Source organism: Nannospalax galili, unplaced genomic scaffold (assembly GCF_000622305.1).
Source record: "Nannospalax galili isolate Female #2095 unplaced genomic scaffold, S.galili_v1.0 scaffold305, whole genome shotgun sequence".
In the NCBI taxonomy this organism is placed as follows: Eukaryota; Metazoa; Chordata; class Mammalia; order Rodentia; family Spalacidae; genus Nannospalax; species Nannospalax galili.
The window spans coordinates 8468400-8486362 of NW_008356258.1; the positions used below are offsets into that span (position 1 = coordinate 8468400).

The 17963-nt window shown below is 37.1% G+C and overlaps 1 protein-coding gene across 3 annotated transcripts in view; it reads left to right on the plus strand.

Moving 5' to 3' along the window:
* Nucleotides 1–16319, plus strand: part of Glrb (glycine receptor beta) — a 102884-nt gene extending 86565 nt beyond the window's left edge. Inside the window, exons 8-10 of one of the 3 annotated variants that reach the window (XM_029556754.1) lie at nucleotides 2887–3039; nucleotides 6538–6830; nucleotides 15125–15950. In XM_029556754.1, coding sequence (XP_029412614.1) covers nucleotides 2887–3039; nucleotides 6538–6830; nucleotides 15125–15421 — 743 coding nt within the window. In that variant the 3' untranslated portion in view covers nucleotides 15422–15950. Of the gene's footprint in view, nucleotides 1–2886; nucleotides 3040–6537; nucleotides 6831–15124 lie in introns of all 3 variants that reach the window. The other 2 variants (XM_008854306.2, XM_008854308.3) reach the window with 2 other exon arrangements.
* The last annotated feature ends 1644 nt before the right edge of the window (nucleotides 16320–17963 follow it).

The window sequence follows — 17963 nt, forward strand, 5'->3', positions numbered from 1 at the left end:
AGTGTACTTTCCACAATTACTATGTTACAGATAGTTTATCAGCAGTTATATAAACAATAAGTAAAGCATGTTATTGTTTGGCTAGCATTGGGAAAATATTTGCAATAATAGATCATTCAAAATACAGATAATGCTGAGCAATGTAGAATGGAAAACAGGTATACATATATACATGCAATAGTGGCAGATATTTAATTTGTATAGTATTCATGATGTGGCTTTAAATCTTTTGAAATTATGCTGTTCTATGACTGAAGAGATAGTGAAGATGGAGAATATGGGAACACAATGTATTAAACCACCTAAATTGGGTTCCTAAGTGAGTAATGAAATAAATATACACAGGAAATAGTAAATTCAGTTTGCCCAATGAACACTTATTTCAATTAGCTGCCCACCTGCCTCTCATAAATGTAACAGTCCTAGAGAAAGATCAAAAGACATCAAAAATGTTTCTCACAAAAGTTTACGAAGCAAAGTACTGTAATATCCACATGTATGATACTGCTAGATGCATCCATGACTTGTAAAGTTGTCCAGTCAGTGCATGGATGAAAAGTAAATGGTGGAACTTTGTTTCAAAACAGAACTTGGCTATTTATTTAAGCTATCTTTAAACATAGAGGGGTGGAATGCAATTTTTTTATTTTAAAATATACTATTTTAGAATAAATTGTTATGCTCTTTGTAACAGAAGTTACATAAATATATAAAACATTTTTAGAAGCATATATTTGTTGTTCTCCATTTCATGTGCAGTAGGTGAATATAAGAGTTACCTGAATATGTGATACTGTTAAAAGCACAGTACTTGGGACCATATGTTAGAAAGTAAAGTGAGATTTTGTAATTTCATCAATTATACTTAGGAAGATTTCTTGTTCGGGTGGAAGGATTTTTTGAAATATTAAACATGTCCATTGCCAAGATGCATGTTTTTGTTTTCTAGAGAGGAAGTTAAAATGAGTCCTTGGGAATAAAGAAAGGAAGGAATTTTTCTCACTTCCCCCCATCTTATAAAACCTGTGAAGTTACTATATTGTCTTGTGTTAATGAAGTAAAACAGAAAACTGCATTATTTGTTTTTGATATAATATGAAAACATTTGGTAGAAGTAGCATTTCTACCAAGTAACTGTTACGCATTGGTTCTATCACCTTTCCAATCTCTCAGAGGCAGTGATGATTATAACTCATATATGAATAGAATGCTCATAAAATAGAATAGTTTTTGCATGAGCATTACTTAAGAGGATTGTACCCACAGCACTTGTGACAGCATGCACAAGCCCTTTCAAAATCCAAGCCAGACAAAATCCCAGCACGTTTGAGGGAGGTGGGGAAGTAGCCACAACCCTAGCTGAAGATCAATAGGCAATTGATAGCTGTTGGGAGAGAGACACTCCATTTTCTTTAAGGGTGTGTTGCCCAGTAGGTTGACCAGGCTCCAGGGGATAGACCAACACCCAAGAGCCTTTGGTGAACACAAATTAGATTAAATAAGTTTTTAAAAAGCATAACAGAGGAAAGAAGTCGGGGGCAGTAGTAAGATGAAGAAGGGAAAGAGGTCCAAATATGAGCAAATACATTGCATGAAGTTTTCAAAGAATCAAACATTTTTTAAAAAGGTTTGTAAATACCCTCTTTTCAGTTAAAATTTATTGAGAACCTATTATGTGGAAATTTTGCTCTATGTAATATAATGAATAAATAGGAAAATTGTTCCATTGTCAGGAATATGTATATTTATATCAATTAGGAAGATTAAGGTAGTGAATCATAGCATTGTCTTTCCAGTCATAAGTTTTTCACTCAAGAATTGTCATTCATTTGTTCAACATTAAAAAAATATACTACACACAGTGTCAACTGAAAACAAATGGGGGTCATTTAACCCTCAGTATTTATGCATAATCTTTCTTTGATTAAATGTTAAGTAGCATCTTATCTAGGTCAAGCATTTTATTTGGGTATGGTGGTACATTAATTCCAGAATTCTGAGGCTGGAGGAGGAAGAGTTTGAGGTCAGCCTGGGCTAAGTATCAAGAACAATTCAAAATAACTAAGCCTTTTAAGCAATATACATTCCGTATAGAAGGACCCAAACATTTGGAAAACAATCCTCATTCGGAAGCATGTCGCTTGTGGAATGAGTGTGGTCACAATATGCCTGCTACTTGTTTGCTTCCTCCAGACAGCAGAGGCTGTCTCCTGGCCACCTGCACTGATTCATTTGGGAAGTTACTGATGTCAAAGCAGTTCTAGAATGATGTTCTGAAGCAGCTTCTGCCTTTGTCCCAGAGTGTGAAAATGGAAGAGGCTTCAGGACCTTGGTGTGCAGGAGGGAAGAGCAGGAGAGGGATGTCAGGTGTTCCGACTTCACAGCCTAGCCATGCTCTCCCTGCTTGCTTCCAGTGCTTACCTAAAGTTTTTGTGCCTCTGGGCACTTGTAGACCAGCATCTTTTCTCCACCAGATGTACATGTGACTGAAAATTATACTGGCAACAGGCAGTCCAAGAGTGTTTCCTTTTAGACTGTTGCTTTGATTCAGGTCTTCTCTGGCCAGGGAAAGTATAACTATTGCAGATTCTCACACAGACCAATGTGCCTAGACCCTGACTGCAGAATTCCATGTGTGGTCTGTTTCTCTATAACATAATAAACTTTAGAAGTGGCACAGTCTCCCTCTCTCTCTCTCTCCCTCCCTCCATCTCTCCCTCTGTCCCTCCCTCCTCTCACACACACAAATTAAAGGAAAGAACCCTTTGCTGCATTTATTTTGGAGTATTGTCAGAGGTACAAGCATCCTAGGTCTTACAGGTCTTTGTGTCTTATGGTTCTCTGTGGGTATGATCCTTAAACCTGTGATGTGTCTGCCTTTGACAGGCTACTACACATGCGTGGAAGTCATCTTCACCCTTCGGAGACAGGTGGGATTCTACATGATGGGTGTGTATGCACCCACCCTGCTCATTGTGGTCCTCTCCTGGCTCTCCTTCTGGATCAACCCCGATGCCAGCGCTGCCAGGGTGCCCCTGGGTAAGCCGCCCTGCTTCCTTGTCATCAGGACTGTGGGCCTGGTTGAATATCCTAATCTGAAAATGTCAGATTTGTAAATGCTCCAAAACCCAAAACACTGAGCTCCTATATGACACAAGCTGAACACTCCACACCTGACTTCTGTGACAGCACAATCAAAATGCTGTGTATTAAAAATATTCTATAAAACTACCTCCAGACTTTGGGATAAAGGTGTATGTGAAATGTAAATGAATATTGTTTGGAATTGGGGCCTATACTTAAAACATCATAAAACATAGGCACATATTCCAAAGTCTCAGAATTTGAGATCTGAAATACTACCTGTCTATGTACTGAATGCTATTACCAACTACTTTAGAAGCAGGGAGTTTGGGAAATGATAGCAGCTTGCTTGGGGAGGGGGACTTCCTTCAATATTTGACATATTCTTGAAGGATACTGAGCAAAGACAGGGCAGAAGCATTATTCTCGAGAAGCTGTAATGAGACCCAGAAAATGAAAGGCTGGCCCTCACTCAGAGCCAGGATCAGCAATGCTCTGTAAAAGGCCACATAGTAAGCGTTTAAGGGTTGTAAGCCATATATCTTCTGTGATACCACTGAACTTGGCTGTTGTAGTGCTAATAGAGCCATACCAATAGGTAAATGAATGGGTGAACTTGTAGTTCAGTAAGACATTATTTTCAAAAATGGGTGATTGGTTCAATTTGACAAATGGGTAAGAATTTGCTGATCCTTGGCTATAGGATCTGGCAAGAAGGAGAGTAAATATAGTAAGCACATAGGGAGTTATGTGGATTGCCTCAAAATTGCCTTTCTTTTCTATAACATAAGAAGCAGTTGTGAGTGAGCATGTTGTGGGTCTGTCAAAAAGAGAGCTTAGTGAGTGGCCCAGCTAGGGATGTAGCTCAGTGCTAGGCCACTAGCTTAGTATCCACAGGGCTCTGTGAATGGTTGAATTGAGTATGCTTTGGCTGTGTGAAGGATTATTGATTTAATGATTACAAATGTAGGGTGGGAATAAGAATTAAGGATGTTTACAAGGTAAAAGAGAATGTCACTATGTTTAGCTCTAATGAGACTTGAGGAAAACTAGAGGGAAGAAGACACATGTTTCTGTTTTAGAGTGTTGCCAACATTGATGCAGTCCTGTTTGGTTCTATCTTGTTAGTTGTGATGCAGAATCTGCATGATGACTGATTTTCCATTCAACAGTTGACAAATATATGGGATTGTTTTCAGTTTGCAGCTATTACTAACAGTGCTTCTGTACAGCCCTGTACATAAGCCTCTGTATTTTCATAATTCCTCAATAAATACCTAGGAATGAGGTTTCCAGTAAAGTATGTTTCATTTATATAACCACCATCCTATTCATCAAAGAGGTAGACTCATTTTGCCTCCTTGGCAATTATTTTCTTATCTTCACTTACACACTTAATTTTCTTGCCTTTCCATAGTGTCTTGGGCCTTTAGCACATCGTTGAGCAGAATTATGGAATGATAGCTTATTCCTGAATCTAGAGAGAAATATCTGAGCCACGTACTTTTGATTGTGAAAGTGACTATCCATGTTTCATAGTTGTCTTGATAAGATGATTCCCTTCTGTTCATGATATGCCAAATGAATAATTGAATTTCTCAGATAATTTTGCTGTATAAATTTACATATTTATATAGCTTACCTTATCCTATTTGGTAAATATATCAATTGACTACTAGATGTTAGATGAATTGTAAATGTTAACAGAAAAACTGTTGAGTTTTTTTGTTCATATCTGGCTCACTCAAAACTGCTTCCTAAGTTATAGAAAATAAATGAAAATTTGAGGCCATCTGCTATATGCTACCTTTTGCTTACTTTAAGACCAGTTATCTCTTCCAAATTTTATATTTATTAAAGTCTTTATTAAAGATAGTATAGAATCTATTATATGCCCTTTAAAGTTGTCTGTGTTATTTATTTTATTATTTTAAATTTTCTAATAAGATATATATTCAATTGTATAATTAAATTCACTAAGATTTTCTACATCTTAGGTGTTTGATAAGCATACTGTACCATAGAAATGGATTAGTGTCAATATATTCTCAATACAGTCTATGTCAAGTTAAACTGGGATTACTTTTGATTGGTAGATTGATACAATATTTGAAGAAGAATGGAAAATTTGTTTTAGAAGGATGGCTTGCTCATGGGTACAACAGACAGTAGTTGAGGGCAGTGACTGATAAGATCCAAGATTTCCATGTTAATTTCCACTTGAAAAACATTGAGACCTATGATAACTTTTAAATACATAACCTTCAAATATAGTCCTTTTAATTTGCTGCTAGTTTCCCTAATGAGGATTGTTCTTGAAATAGCAAATTAGATACTTACCAAGTCATTATGTATCTAACATTTCCATCTGCAAAAGTCATTATATCCTTTGGAAAATCTTTCCATTATGGAGTATCTTGGTCTTCAATAGTTGTTTTTTAATGTCACACTTTCAAAATCATAGAAGGCATGTTGTAGAGTTTTACCCCTTACTTTAACAGGATAGTGCCTACTATATCAAAAGAAAGAAAGGGGAATAACCCATGCCTTTATCTGACGGAAAGAAACGTTCAGTCATTCCAAGAGATAGTCAAATCTAGGCAGGAAAAAAGAAATACAGCTAGTAGGAGGGACTCACTGAGTCCAGCAAGGCCCGAGATTGCCTTGACTGAAGTGTGTCTGTGGATATCACTCTAGGTTTCTTCACACCAAGTGTTACTGTGTATTAGCAGGTCATTTTTCACATCTGCCTCCTGAAAATAGAAAAAGAGAGAGGAAGAGAGGAGGAATGTGGGAGGAAGGGTGCTCAGAGAGAATGAGATACGTTATTATAACAATTCATCTTTGGAGTTTTATGATTGCTTAAACCCTCATATGTTAGCTTAATTACCTTTGGTTGATACATAAATGTTTATAGATAATGCTAGTTTCCCATACACAGTGTTTTCTATAGCAGAATTTTATTCCTTTCCTTGTAAAGCTGAGATTTTTCTTTCTGAAATGATCAAAAATGCTCTATTAGCCTCTGTTAGATTTTTATGAAAAATGCATATCAGAAAATTATGTACTCTATTCTTGTTTTGATTTAGTTGTTTGTGGCTGGAAATCCCTCCCACAACTGAAATCTAAATCTCTCTAAAACAAAACTGAGAAATGAAATGATCCCTGTAATCACAGAGCTCTGTGGTCCCCACAGAAATGCTGCTGAACAGTGTCTGACATCTTTATTCCTGAAAACAGACCTATGTTTTGTTTTCAAACCATCATTTCCCCACTATAATGAATAGTTCACATAAAAGTTTGTACCAATTATTTCTTCTGGTTGTTGAGGCTTAAAAATTTGGAGGTTTGTTTATGATCCATCAGAGGTTGCTGAAGAAGGATTTAGTAAAAGAGCAATGGTTGTAAAACATTTCACAGAGATAAGCACATCTGTGGTTCTTCTGTTTTTAGGCATCTTCTCCGTGCTCAGTTTGGCCTCAGAGTGTACCACACTTGCCGCAGAGCTTCCCAAAGTATCCTATGTGAAGGCCCTTGATGTGTGGCTCATCGCCTGTCTGCTCTTTGGGTTTGCTTCCCTGGTGGAATATGCTGTTGTCCAAGTGATGTTGAACAACCCCAAAAGAGTTGAAGCAGAAAAAGCCAGAATTGCTAAGGCAGAGCAGGCAGATGGAAAGGGTACAAATGTAGTTAAGAAGAACACTGTGAACGGTACAGGGACGCCTGTTCATATCAGTACGCTGCAGGTAAGGACTGAAGCGACAAGGAGGGTGGTTTCTCCATCCTCTGCTGGGTCAGGACAGGTACACTGTTCTCTCTGTGAATAAATTTGATGGAATTAGGGTTTATTTAGTTTTATGTGGATGGAAAGGTACTGAGCACAACAGGCTTTTCAGGGAGTATGTGTTTCAGAAAACACTCAAAACACTTATGTCCAATACTACTAAGGGAAAAACTAACAGCTTAAATTTCCTCAAGATATTCCACTGAGTTTAAAAACACAGATTTACCCTGATGGACATCATTGAAATGGGAGATCTCTCCAGGATGTAGATGTCACTATTGCTTCTCATTTGATGGACTTTAATGGGAGGGCAAAGGGCATATGGGGCTCTACCTGCTTCTGCCAGCACCAAGACCTGGGTAGCCATGCTGTTGTCCAGTCATGCTTGTATTTCTACTGAGAAAGAGCTTCCTTTAGATTGTGTCACTTACTGGCCCACAAGGACTCTACACATAGTTAAGGATCTGTCTAGTCTAGTCATCACTGCTAGAGAAGATCTAGGTAAGTCTTCATCCTTTCTTTATCTTATCACATAGCCCGGACTTAGGAATGTACTTCACACTCATATTAGTCCCAGTGCTTAACAGATTAAAGTTAACTACACACTTAGCCACAGTGTCCCCTGCTTGATGTTCACTCTTTGGAAAGACTCTTCAGCCAGAAGGTCTTTTCCATTGAGCTAAGGCTTATAAACTCCACAGGAGACGAAAGATTGTGCCATCACAAAACCATGAACACTGCGACTGTACCTGCTCTGCTCAAGGTCTGGCTCCACACTGTGTGCTGACCCGCACTGGACCCTTACCTGGGATGCTGAACAACTGGGCAACACATAGAATTTCTAGACCGAAAAGCAGATGGATTCTTCTTATGTGGTGTTACCTGTGGCTGTTTTGGTTCTGAATTTAAAAAAAAAAATCTTTTTAAGTCCATGAACTCATTTTCTAAGCCTAATACCCAGATTCTCTGCCCATTCATAGAAGCCATGCTGAGAGAGGATTCTTTAGACTGCCAAACTGTCGCGACTTAAGCCATCCTTTCATAAAACTTTCTTATTCTCCATCACTCATGTCTGTACCATCATATTTGAAGCAATGTCTCATAGACAGCACGTGGTTAAACTGTGGCTGCTGCTTTGCCACTATTTAGTGTATGTAGAACACGTCTATTGTTATAATTATCAATACACTGAGGCTTCAGTCTTCATTTTTCTGTTTTATGATTTTTTTATTCTGTTTTTTTCTAACTTTCAGCCAAGTTATTAGGTAAGTTTTAGAGTTCCATTTGATCTTTCTCTTTAAGAGTGTCCCTATCCTACTACTTTAATGGCTTCTCCAAATGCTGTTTTATATGTTCATAACTCATTGTAGACTACCAGTGTCATCGTTTGGCTAGTTTATATGCTGTGAGGACACCTTAGCACCTTTACGCCCTCTTACCTGCTTGTATTTGAAGTTGTCTTCATCGTTTCTTCTACATGCTCAGAACCTTGGATGGTGATATGAGTTTTGATCCTTTGTCAGATATCAGTTCCAAAAGTCAGACATGAGGGAAATGACATGCACATGCCACGTTTACTATGATTTCTTTCATCCTGTTGTTCCAAGTTTGTTTTCTTTCTGTCTAAAGAATTCCATTGCCCATTATTTTGGGTAATGTGCTGATGAAAGCTCTTCTCCCCCATCTGAGAATGGTTCTGTTTCTCAGCTTTCCTGGTGACAGTTCTCCCTGGATGGAGGAACATGAGGTGACATATAATTTCTTTCAGCATCTAACATGTACCATGACACTCCCTACTGCCTCTATGGCTTGATATCAGAACTAAGCTCTAGGGAATGGCATGAATATGATTTTTTTTTTTTTTTTGGTTTTTTTGAGACAGGGTCTCCCTTATAGCCCCAGCTGTCCTGGAACTCACTATGTAGACCAGGCTGGCCTTGAACTCACAGAGATCCGCCTGCCTCTGCCTCCCAAGTGCTGGGATTAAAGGCATGTGCCACCACGCCCAGCATGAATTTTTTTTTTATAAAATACTGATTTTTGATATTTAGTGATCAGACCTTTAATTTTAATGTTTTATAGGTATTTGTTTATTTATTTATTTTGGTTAATACTGTTTGATGTTTGAGACTTTAAAAAAAAATTGAAGAGGGGGCTGGAGAGATGGCTCAGCAGTTAAGAGCACTGACTGCTCTTGCAGAGGACCTGAGTTTGATTCCCAGCACCCACATGGAAGCTACAAACTGTCCTTAACTCTAGTTCCAGGGGAATCTGACTCCTTCTTCTGACCTCCACGGCATTGCATGACATGGGTGCACTCACGTACATGCAGGCAATACCTCATACACATAAACTAAAAATAAAAAATAAAAAAACATGTTTTTAAAAATTTGAAGAAAATATTGGTTTATGCCTTTTTCTAAACGTGGAAGTTTTCAGTTATTATTTCTTTGGTGCTTTTTTAGACATCCACTTTTTCTCTCTCTGGGTCTCCAGTAACACAAATGTTAGAGTTCTATGTATCTGGGGCTCTGTTACATTTTTAAAAATATTTTATTTATTATTTTTATGTATATGCATGTATTGCCTGCATGTAGGTAAGTGCACCCATGTTGTGTAATGCCTGCGGAGGACAGAAGAGATCAACATATCCCCTGGAACTAGAGTTATGGACAGTTGTTAGCTGTCATGTGGGTGCTGGGATTCGAACCTGGGTCTTCTGCAAGAACAACCAGTGCTCTTAACTGCTGAGCCATCTCTCCAGCCCCAACACATTTTTAAAAAAAATATTTTATTATTTTATTTTATGTGTATGAGTGTATTGGCGGCATGTATATGAGTGCACCCGTCACTGACACATTTTTAAAATGGACAAATTAATATTGTTCCCAGATTTCTAAGATTTGATGACTTGATTCAACTTTTACCCCTGTTTTCCCATTCAATTTGGTATGTCCTAGTTCTCTGTAGTATGAGTGGTCTTCTGCCAAATTCTAGACAGTTTTTTATTATGTGACTCTGAATCATGCTTGAAGCTCTGTTTTAGCTGGCTTTCTATGTCCTACCAGGGGCAGGCTGGGTGCTGAGTCATATTGCCTGGATGGAGTAGAAGTCTGGGTTCTACACTCAGTGACTGAGGGCTCCTTGCTACTGCTGGTAAGGCAGGGCACCCAGCTCTCTATGTGGTAACCTGAGGGAACCTTGTGACTTGTTGATGTTGGAAGTTTCCACTCTCTACAGCCTCCTTGGGTGTCACCTCAGATTAGAAGTGGAGTAGTCACACCAGGTGGGAATGGAAGTACATGTTCCCCACAAGGTCTGAACCTCAACAAGGAGCAGACACTATCCCTGTGTTCAGAGAAGAGAATCCTGGCTTCTTATGGCCTTGTCTGACATCACTGAGGTGTGGAGCCCCTCATCCCAGCCTCTGAAAGATGGACACTCCAGTCCTCCAATATATTGTGTTAGTGTGTGTAAAAATGGAGCCGTGAGTATTTCAGTGGCATTTGGCTGGAATAGATAGGTTATTAGCTAAACACTTTCTACATTGTTGGACTGTCCCATCCTTTGGTCTTTGGCTAGACCAAGCAGGGTTTCTTAGGGACTTTTTGTCTGCATCCATTGGTAGTCACAGGTGACACCTTCCTCAGCTCCAAATACATAAGGCAAAAGAAAATGAAGAAACATACACTGTGTGAATCCTTGGGTTCAGAGGGCCCCAGGGGTCTGTCTCCTGGCCTCCACCATTCATAGTCATCTTCCTCCTCATCAGTGTTTCCTCCTCCTACCTCCTCTCCTTCCCTCCCCTCTCCTCCTCCTCCCTCCCCTTCCTCTTCCTCCAGCTGGCACTTGCTACCTCATACTCCATTAACTTTCCCTTTCTTTTCATATTTCCTGCTATTTCCAGTCTACTCATTATTTCTCCTCCTGTTGCTGCTTTTGAATTCTTTTAAATACAAGGTCTAGGGTTTCCATGGAACTGAGTAGGAGGAAAAGAACTAAGTCTGCTCTCTCTTCATAGAAGCAAGACCCTTGTGCTGTTTAAGACTCTCAGCATCTTAATTTTCTCTGCACCCTGCCTACTACACTCTAACGACTGAAGACTTGCACCACTGTGAGGCTCTTTATGCTTTTCTTTCTTTCTTTTCTTCGTGAATTTTTTTTTTTTTTTTGAGACAGGGTTGGTCTCTGAAGCTGTGTGACCTCAAACTTTTAATCCTTCTGCCTATGTCAGAATTTTGTCAGAAAAACTCCTTTGCATCTGCAACATTTATTAATTTCCCCCTTACAGAAGTGGAAAGATCATTGGAGATCCTTGAATTGTGTGGAGGTGTCTATGCCATATTTTGTTAACTCGTTACCTACCATTCCACTGTCATGGCCCTGTCACTTTTGGACTTCCCAATGTTTCCAACCCACTCATACCTCTTCTTTGAAATAAGGAAAACTTAAAATAATTTCCCAGGGAATGAAAGTTCAACATGCTTATGGCTGGAGAGATTTCTCAGTGGTTATTAGCACTTAATGCTCTTACAGAAGACCCACGTTGACCATCACCCACATGGCAGTTCACAACCACCTGTAACTCCAGTTCCAGGGAATGAACACCTTTTTCTGGTTTCTGAGGGCTTCTTCTTACACATGGTACATATAGAGAAAAACAAGCCCACATGCATACACATAAATTATTTAGTGCTAAAAAATGTTCCATAAGTTAAATAAATACTGTATTTTAATTATTTTTTAATTGCACATTTATTTGAATTCTGGAACTGCTGTGACATTTGCTACAAAGGTCATAGATGCATAGAGAGTTTTAAGAATTGATGGGAAATTTTAATCTCTAGACATTAATATAAATTATTATTTTACCAGATAAAATATAATTTCTAAAATAAATATTGCACCTGTGTAATATTCATATTTGGAGACAAGTTTCAAAATGGTAATGCAAGATCCAAAATAAGTTCATATTAATATGCATAGCAAATTCACTTTGAATTTATAAATTGATAAGATTTATGAAGCTATTTATTAACACATGAAAGAAAAAAGAATTTTTTTAATTGCTGCCTTTAAAATTCAATAATTTTTTTTCTGTAAAAAATGTATAATTGCAGTTTTGGATTCAAAATCCATTTATTTCACTGAATTTTCTTTTAAAAATAGTTTGTTTATTATTTTTATGTGTATGAGTGTTTTTCCTGCACGTATGCAAGTGTACCCATGTCATGCAATACCCGTGGAGGTCAGAACAGTCAGATTCCCTGGAACTGGAGCCACAGATGATTATTAGTCATAATGTGAGTGCTGGTAACTGAAATGGGTCCTCTGCAAGAACAACCAGTGCTCTTAACTGCTGAGCCAACTCTCCAGCCTCTATTTTGCTTTTGATATTTTTTTTATTTATGATTTTTTAAGTGTATGAATATATTGCCTGCATGTAAGTGCACCTATGTCATGCAGTGCTCATGGAAGTGAAAAGCATCAGATACCTTGAAAGTGGAGTTGTGGATGGTTGTTAGCTGCCATGTGGGTGGCTGGAAACCCAACCTGCGTCCTATGCAAGAGCAGTCAGTGCTCCTAACCCCTGACCTATCTCTTCAGCCCCCTATTTTGCTTTTTAAAATGAAAATATTTTCAAAGTAATTTTGATCAAGTGTTATGTCACCAACTTTTAGTCAGAATAACAGTACCAACTAATAAAATCTGAGCTGTAGAAATCCTTCGATGTTTGTGGGTCCATGTGGTCTAGTGGCACGTCCATACCTCACTGAGGGCAACTGTGACAGAGCAAAGACCACTCCAGGGGTGCGTCAGAGGGCAGAACTCTATTTTTTAACAGGCTGTATGCATACACATAATCATCCAATAACATGAAAGGGCACCCATTGTGGACCAATAGCAGCAAAGGTCATGATGCTGATCACTCACATCTAGCATTGGGGACCATGGGCTGATCAGCCAGTCATGAGGAGGCAGGCCAAAGCACAGTGGAAGCTTGATGCATTCTCAAGTCATCTGTGGGGAGAAGTGTGGAAGGATGTGTGGCTATGGGGGCAGGAAGAACGCCATGTTGATGACACAGTTTAAATTTTGATACAGGAAACGGGCCTAAGCTATGAAATGGCCCTGGCAGGGCTGGAATTTGGCCTACAGATGTTAATCTTCGATAAAAACACAAAAAAAGTCTAGTTTTCAGTATGAGGTTGGTTTTGATTTTTTTAAAATATAATTGTGGCCCTCATGCAATAATGTTATTCAAATATCTGGTTCCTTAAGAAAACAAAACAAAACAAAACAAAACAAAAACCTCGGACATTTCAGTATATTGGTCACTGCTTTGTTCACTTATATGTTTCATTTTCATTTATTTTTTCTTTCACACTTTCATTCTTTTTTCTTTGAAGATCTCACTATGTTACCCTGGAACTCACTATGTAGACCAGACTGGCCTGCATCACCCAGAGATCCACCTGCCTCCTCTTCCCCCTAAGTACTGGAATGAAAAGGGTGGGTCATCACACCAGGCTTATGTCTCTCTTTTCATCCATCCAAACCGTTGCAGACCTCCTGGTAATAGCATGTTATCCCTAACATTTAGCACTTGTTATGCATTGAGCTTTCATAAATAAAACGTAAAGAAAACAGCACCAGCGCTCCCAGTTTTCAGTACATTAAAAAGTAAATGCTGTTGTTCATTCATGAATAAGATCAGTTTATGTATAGTAAAGGTATGCTTTAAAAAATTAGTATTGATTTGAATTCAGTAGAGTATATACATATTATTTCACCTGAACATGTTTGTATCATTTGTAGAAGACATTTTATTTCAGTTCAAGAAATTTTACACAAAAATTATTTGCTTTCGCATGAACCACAAAGAAAAATTTCAAAGTCTACATTTTAAAATATTATGGTTTTATCTGCATCTTTAAACAAATTCCTGAGAGCTTTATCTTTATCCTACCTCATATCTATTATCAGTAATTTTCAGAACTGACAGTGTATATGATCAAAGTAAATGATGGGGCTGGAGAGATGGCTCAGCAATTAAGAGCACTGGCTGATCTTGCACTGGCAGAAGACCCAGGTTTGAATCCCAGCATCCACATGGCACCTAACAACTGTCTGTACCTCCATTTCCAGGGGATCTGACGCCCTCTTATGTCCTCCATGGGCACTGCACTACACAGGTGCACTTACATACATGAGTGCACTTACATACATGCAGACAATACAAATAAAATAAAAATAAAAAAGTAAATGAGATATGTGTACAAAGAACAATAGAAAAATGATGATTTGAAGGTTAAAACACCAAATTTATTTTAGGAACCTATTAAGTAGGATTATTGTCATATTTTAGGTGGTTTATACCTTTCTTTATAAAACTGTAACTTGAAAATGGCATTTTTTTTTATTCTACACTCTTTGATGTATGTATTTGATAAGTTCAATAAAGCAAAGAAAGTTTGTGTAAAATCTTCGATGAATGGGGAAAAAACAGAGAGCAGCATGACTTTTTAGGAAACTGAGGAACCTTTGTAATAGGGAACCTAATCTTTCTCTTTCTTCAGTTTTCTAGCACACTTAGGTGCACACACATGTAAACCTCTACTTATTTTGAGCATTACAGTCACAGTTCATATCATGTTCCAATGAATTAAATGTGTAAAATTTAGTATAGCTGAACCAAAGCTTTGGAGGATTTTTTTTTATGTTATTGTCATGATATTGATGTTCTTCTTCTTTTACTCATGTGATTTTATATTTAAATAATCTGAATTTTTGTGGCTGTGATTTAAAGGCCGAATGTCTTCAGGGATAAATGGTTCAATTGTTTATAAGCAATTCTATTTGAAAACAGGAAACCAAAGATTAGAAGTATGAGAGGATTTTTGTAATTCACATACATAGTAATTTCTATGTCATGGTTCCATATCGGACCATAGATAGATTTTTATTTCTTAGTTTTTAACCTGAGAAAACTCTCACAAGCCTAGCAGTACATATAATAAATGTTGGTTCATGCTCTTATTTCTTGATGTTAAATAATAAATTTACCTAATGGCATAAACCTTGTTATTTGAGCAACCTATCAGAGCTCTAAATGTTTAACTAATATAATGATCTAAGCAATTAGCTGTTATCCCTATTAATTTGGAAACTCAATTTAAAAATACCCTTTTGAAGAGATGTGGTATTTATAAATAGAAAAAATCCCTATACATTGATGTTCATCCTTATCCTCAGGTTGGTGAGACCAGATGCAAAAAGGTGTGCACTTCTAAATCTGACCTGAGATCCAATGACTTCAGCATTGTTGGAAGCCTACCAAGAGATTTTGAACTATCCAATTATGACTGCTATGGAAAGCCCATTGAGGTTAACAATGGACTTGGAAAGTCACAGGCAAAGAACAATAAGAAACCTCCTCCTGCCAAACCTGTCATCCCAACGGCAGCAAAGCGCATCGATCTTTATGCAAGAGCATTATTTCCTTTCTGCTTCTTGTTTTTCAATGTTATATATTGGTCTATATATTTATGATACATCTTTTCCATTTGTATGAGAAACCAAATACCATTTCATTGTGACCAGTGCAATTCATAATTGCTAATCTGTGAAAACTTTGCATTTTCATAGCAATATATTGCATTTTGGATGCCACTTGATTACAATAAAATAACAGCACCTTACTTTTGAATGGCAGCATGATCCTGTAAAGTGTGTGCTCCAATAATGACGTATACATGTATAGTGAGCATACTGCTTTAGAAATCAATGAAGAATAAGCATACTGCATAATATACATAATATACTCTTCTGTTAGTGTAACTGCAAATATTTCAAATAATCCTGATTAAAACATGATGTGCACGCTGACTCCTGCTATGGTCACCATTCTAATGTATGTAGCATCTTACATTTCCTTCCTTGTAACTTTCAAAGAAAGCTGTCTTATTCTTACTTAATTTTAGATCGCATTATCAAAGATTAAGTAAAATTGTATGGTTTAAACTTTGTAAGAGAAGTAGATTAGTATATCGTTAGGCAAACTCTATGGAAAAATAACGTTTAAAAACTATAAATTTGTAAAGTCAGCTTATTTTAAAGTGTAACTGTGTTGTCAAAATGCCAGATAAGAAAACACAGTAAGCATTTCTGAAGCAAAGAGAAGTCTGGACTAACAAAAATGCATACTGAATTCTGGCTTTCTGATAAATAAAGCATAGATGTATCAATTAAATATTTTGGATAAATTAAATTATTTAGTCCATCTTGAAACCTAAATATTTTTCCATACCTTTTATTTGTTGATAACAGAAGACACCAAAGCATAAGCCTTAAAAAGAGTTGCCCATATTTTAAATATAAGTGAAGCAGTGAATGTTTGATTTCATGTCACTGTTAGGGAATGAATCCAAGAAAAATTACTAGGAATAAATGGAATTGGAAAAAGTCATAAATATGTAAGCACTTTACATCCTTAATTAAAGAACTTAGCTTCTTTGTTTTATTGAAATGCTTATATATTTCAAGTAAAATTCAAGATGTTTTCTGAATTAGTGTATTTCCTTTTTTGTGTATTCGAATGTGTTTGGATATGTTACAAAATACTTGATGATGTAGTAAATGTTTGTTTTCATGTTAGACTTCACTTCTACTTGTGTTTTCCTTCTTGCTAAAACAATGAACAATGGAGACTGACTTTGATCTTGTAACTACATGAAAATAGCCCTAAGTCTCATTTTATGAGACCCCCTACTCCCTGACATTTCACATCCAATGTATTTATTTTTGTTACAGCTAAAATTGGAATTATCAGTAGCTCACATAACATAAGCAAAGACTAAAAAAAAAAAAATTGCATTATTTGGAGAGCTTTGTTCTAGCTGAATGTTTGAATGGCCAACTCACAATATAATATATCAAAAGTATCATTTGTACAATTGCCATATGTAATTCAGTGCTATTCAGCTCGTTGAGATTTTAATGTAAAAATATCCTCAGTGGTCTTGGAATCATTTTAGTGGAATAAAAACTAATCCTCTGTAGCCTTCAGTGCCCCCTAGTTACAAAAGCTTATCCATCTGAATAATTTAAATTATTATAAGGAATATATTCCTTATTATAGGAACCCTACCAATGAACATCAAGTTTCTACCAAGACCCAGAGAAGTAGTAGCTTAATGGGACAGTAGTAGAGAAAAGATATATTAAACAATATCATATAAAGTATATTTGTTATAATTATATTTCCTTATTTCTTTTCTTGTGATACAATACAATAGCCTGTTAGGATCAAACTATATCCTCAGTCCACATCTCACTGTTCTATTTGAGAACTATACACCTGATGATGGATATGTTCATGTTCTATAGCCAGACATATTGATCTAGATGCGGCATACGTCGTTGTCCTTGTCTTTTTCCCTTTCACTCTTCCTGGGCATCAGGGCTCCATCCAGACCTATTGTTAGGTGTTCTGAACCTTTATCTGATTTTTAAATAAAAAACTAACAGTGGTATAAAGAAAAATGGGATTTAATGTCACATGGTTTGGATTGTTCATGTTATATGTGTTGGAATTCTTTCCAGGTGAAGACATAAGAGATATTCATAAATCTAAGTCCTGCCACCTATTACTCTTAGGATGACAATGCCTTAACTTCTTTTCACATGGATATAAAGGTTGCTTCTTTTCTAATACAAAACAGTATTACAGCTGGTGTGGTGGCACACGCCTTTAATCCCAGCACTGGGGAGGCAGAGGCAGGCGGAGCCTCTGTGAGTTCGAGGCCAGCCTGGTCTACAGAGTGAGTTCCAGGCAGTTGGAACTACAGGGAGATCCTGTCTCAAAAAGACAAAAAAAAAAAAAAAAAAAAAAAAAAGAAGAAAAAGAAAAAAGAAAATCCCAGTATTACAGTAAATATCAATGCATAGATGTGAATATTTGCATGAAACAGATACCTGAAGTGGGGTTGCTCATTGCATGATGGATACACTAAAAATTCTGTTTTCTCAAATTTCTCTGCCAAAAGATGCTAATATAGATTTTCGCCATGACACACATGCACACACTCAGAGT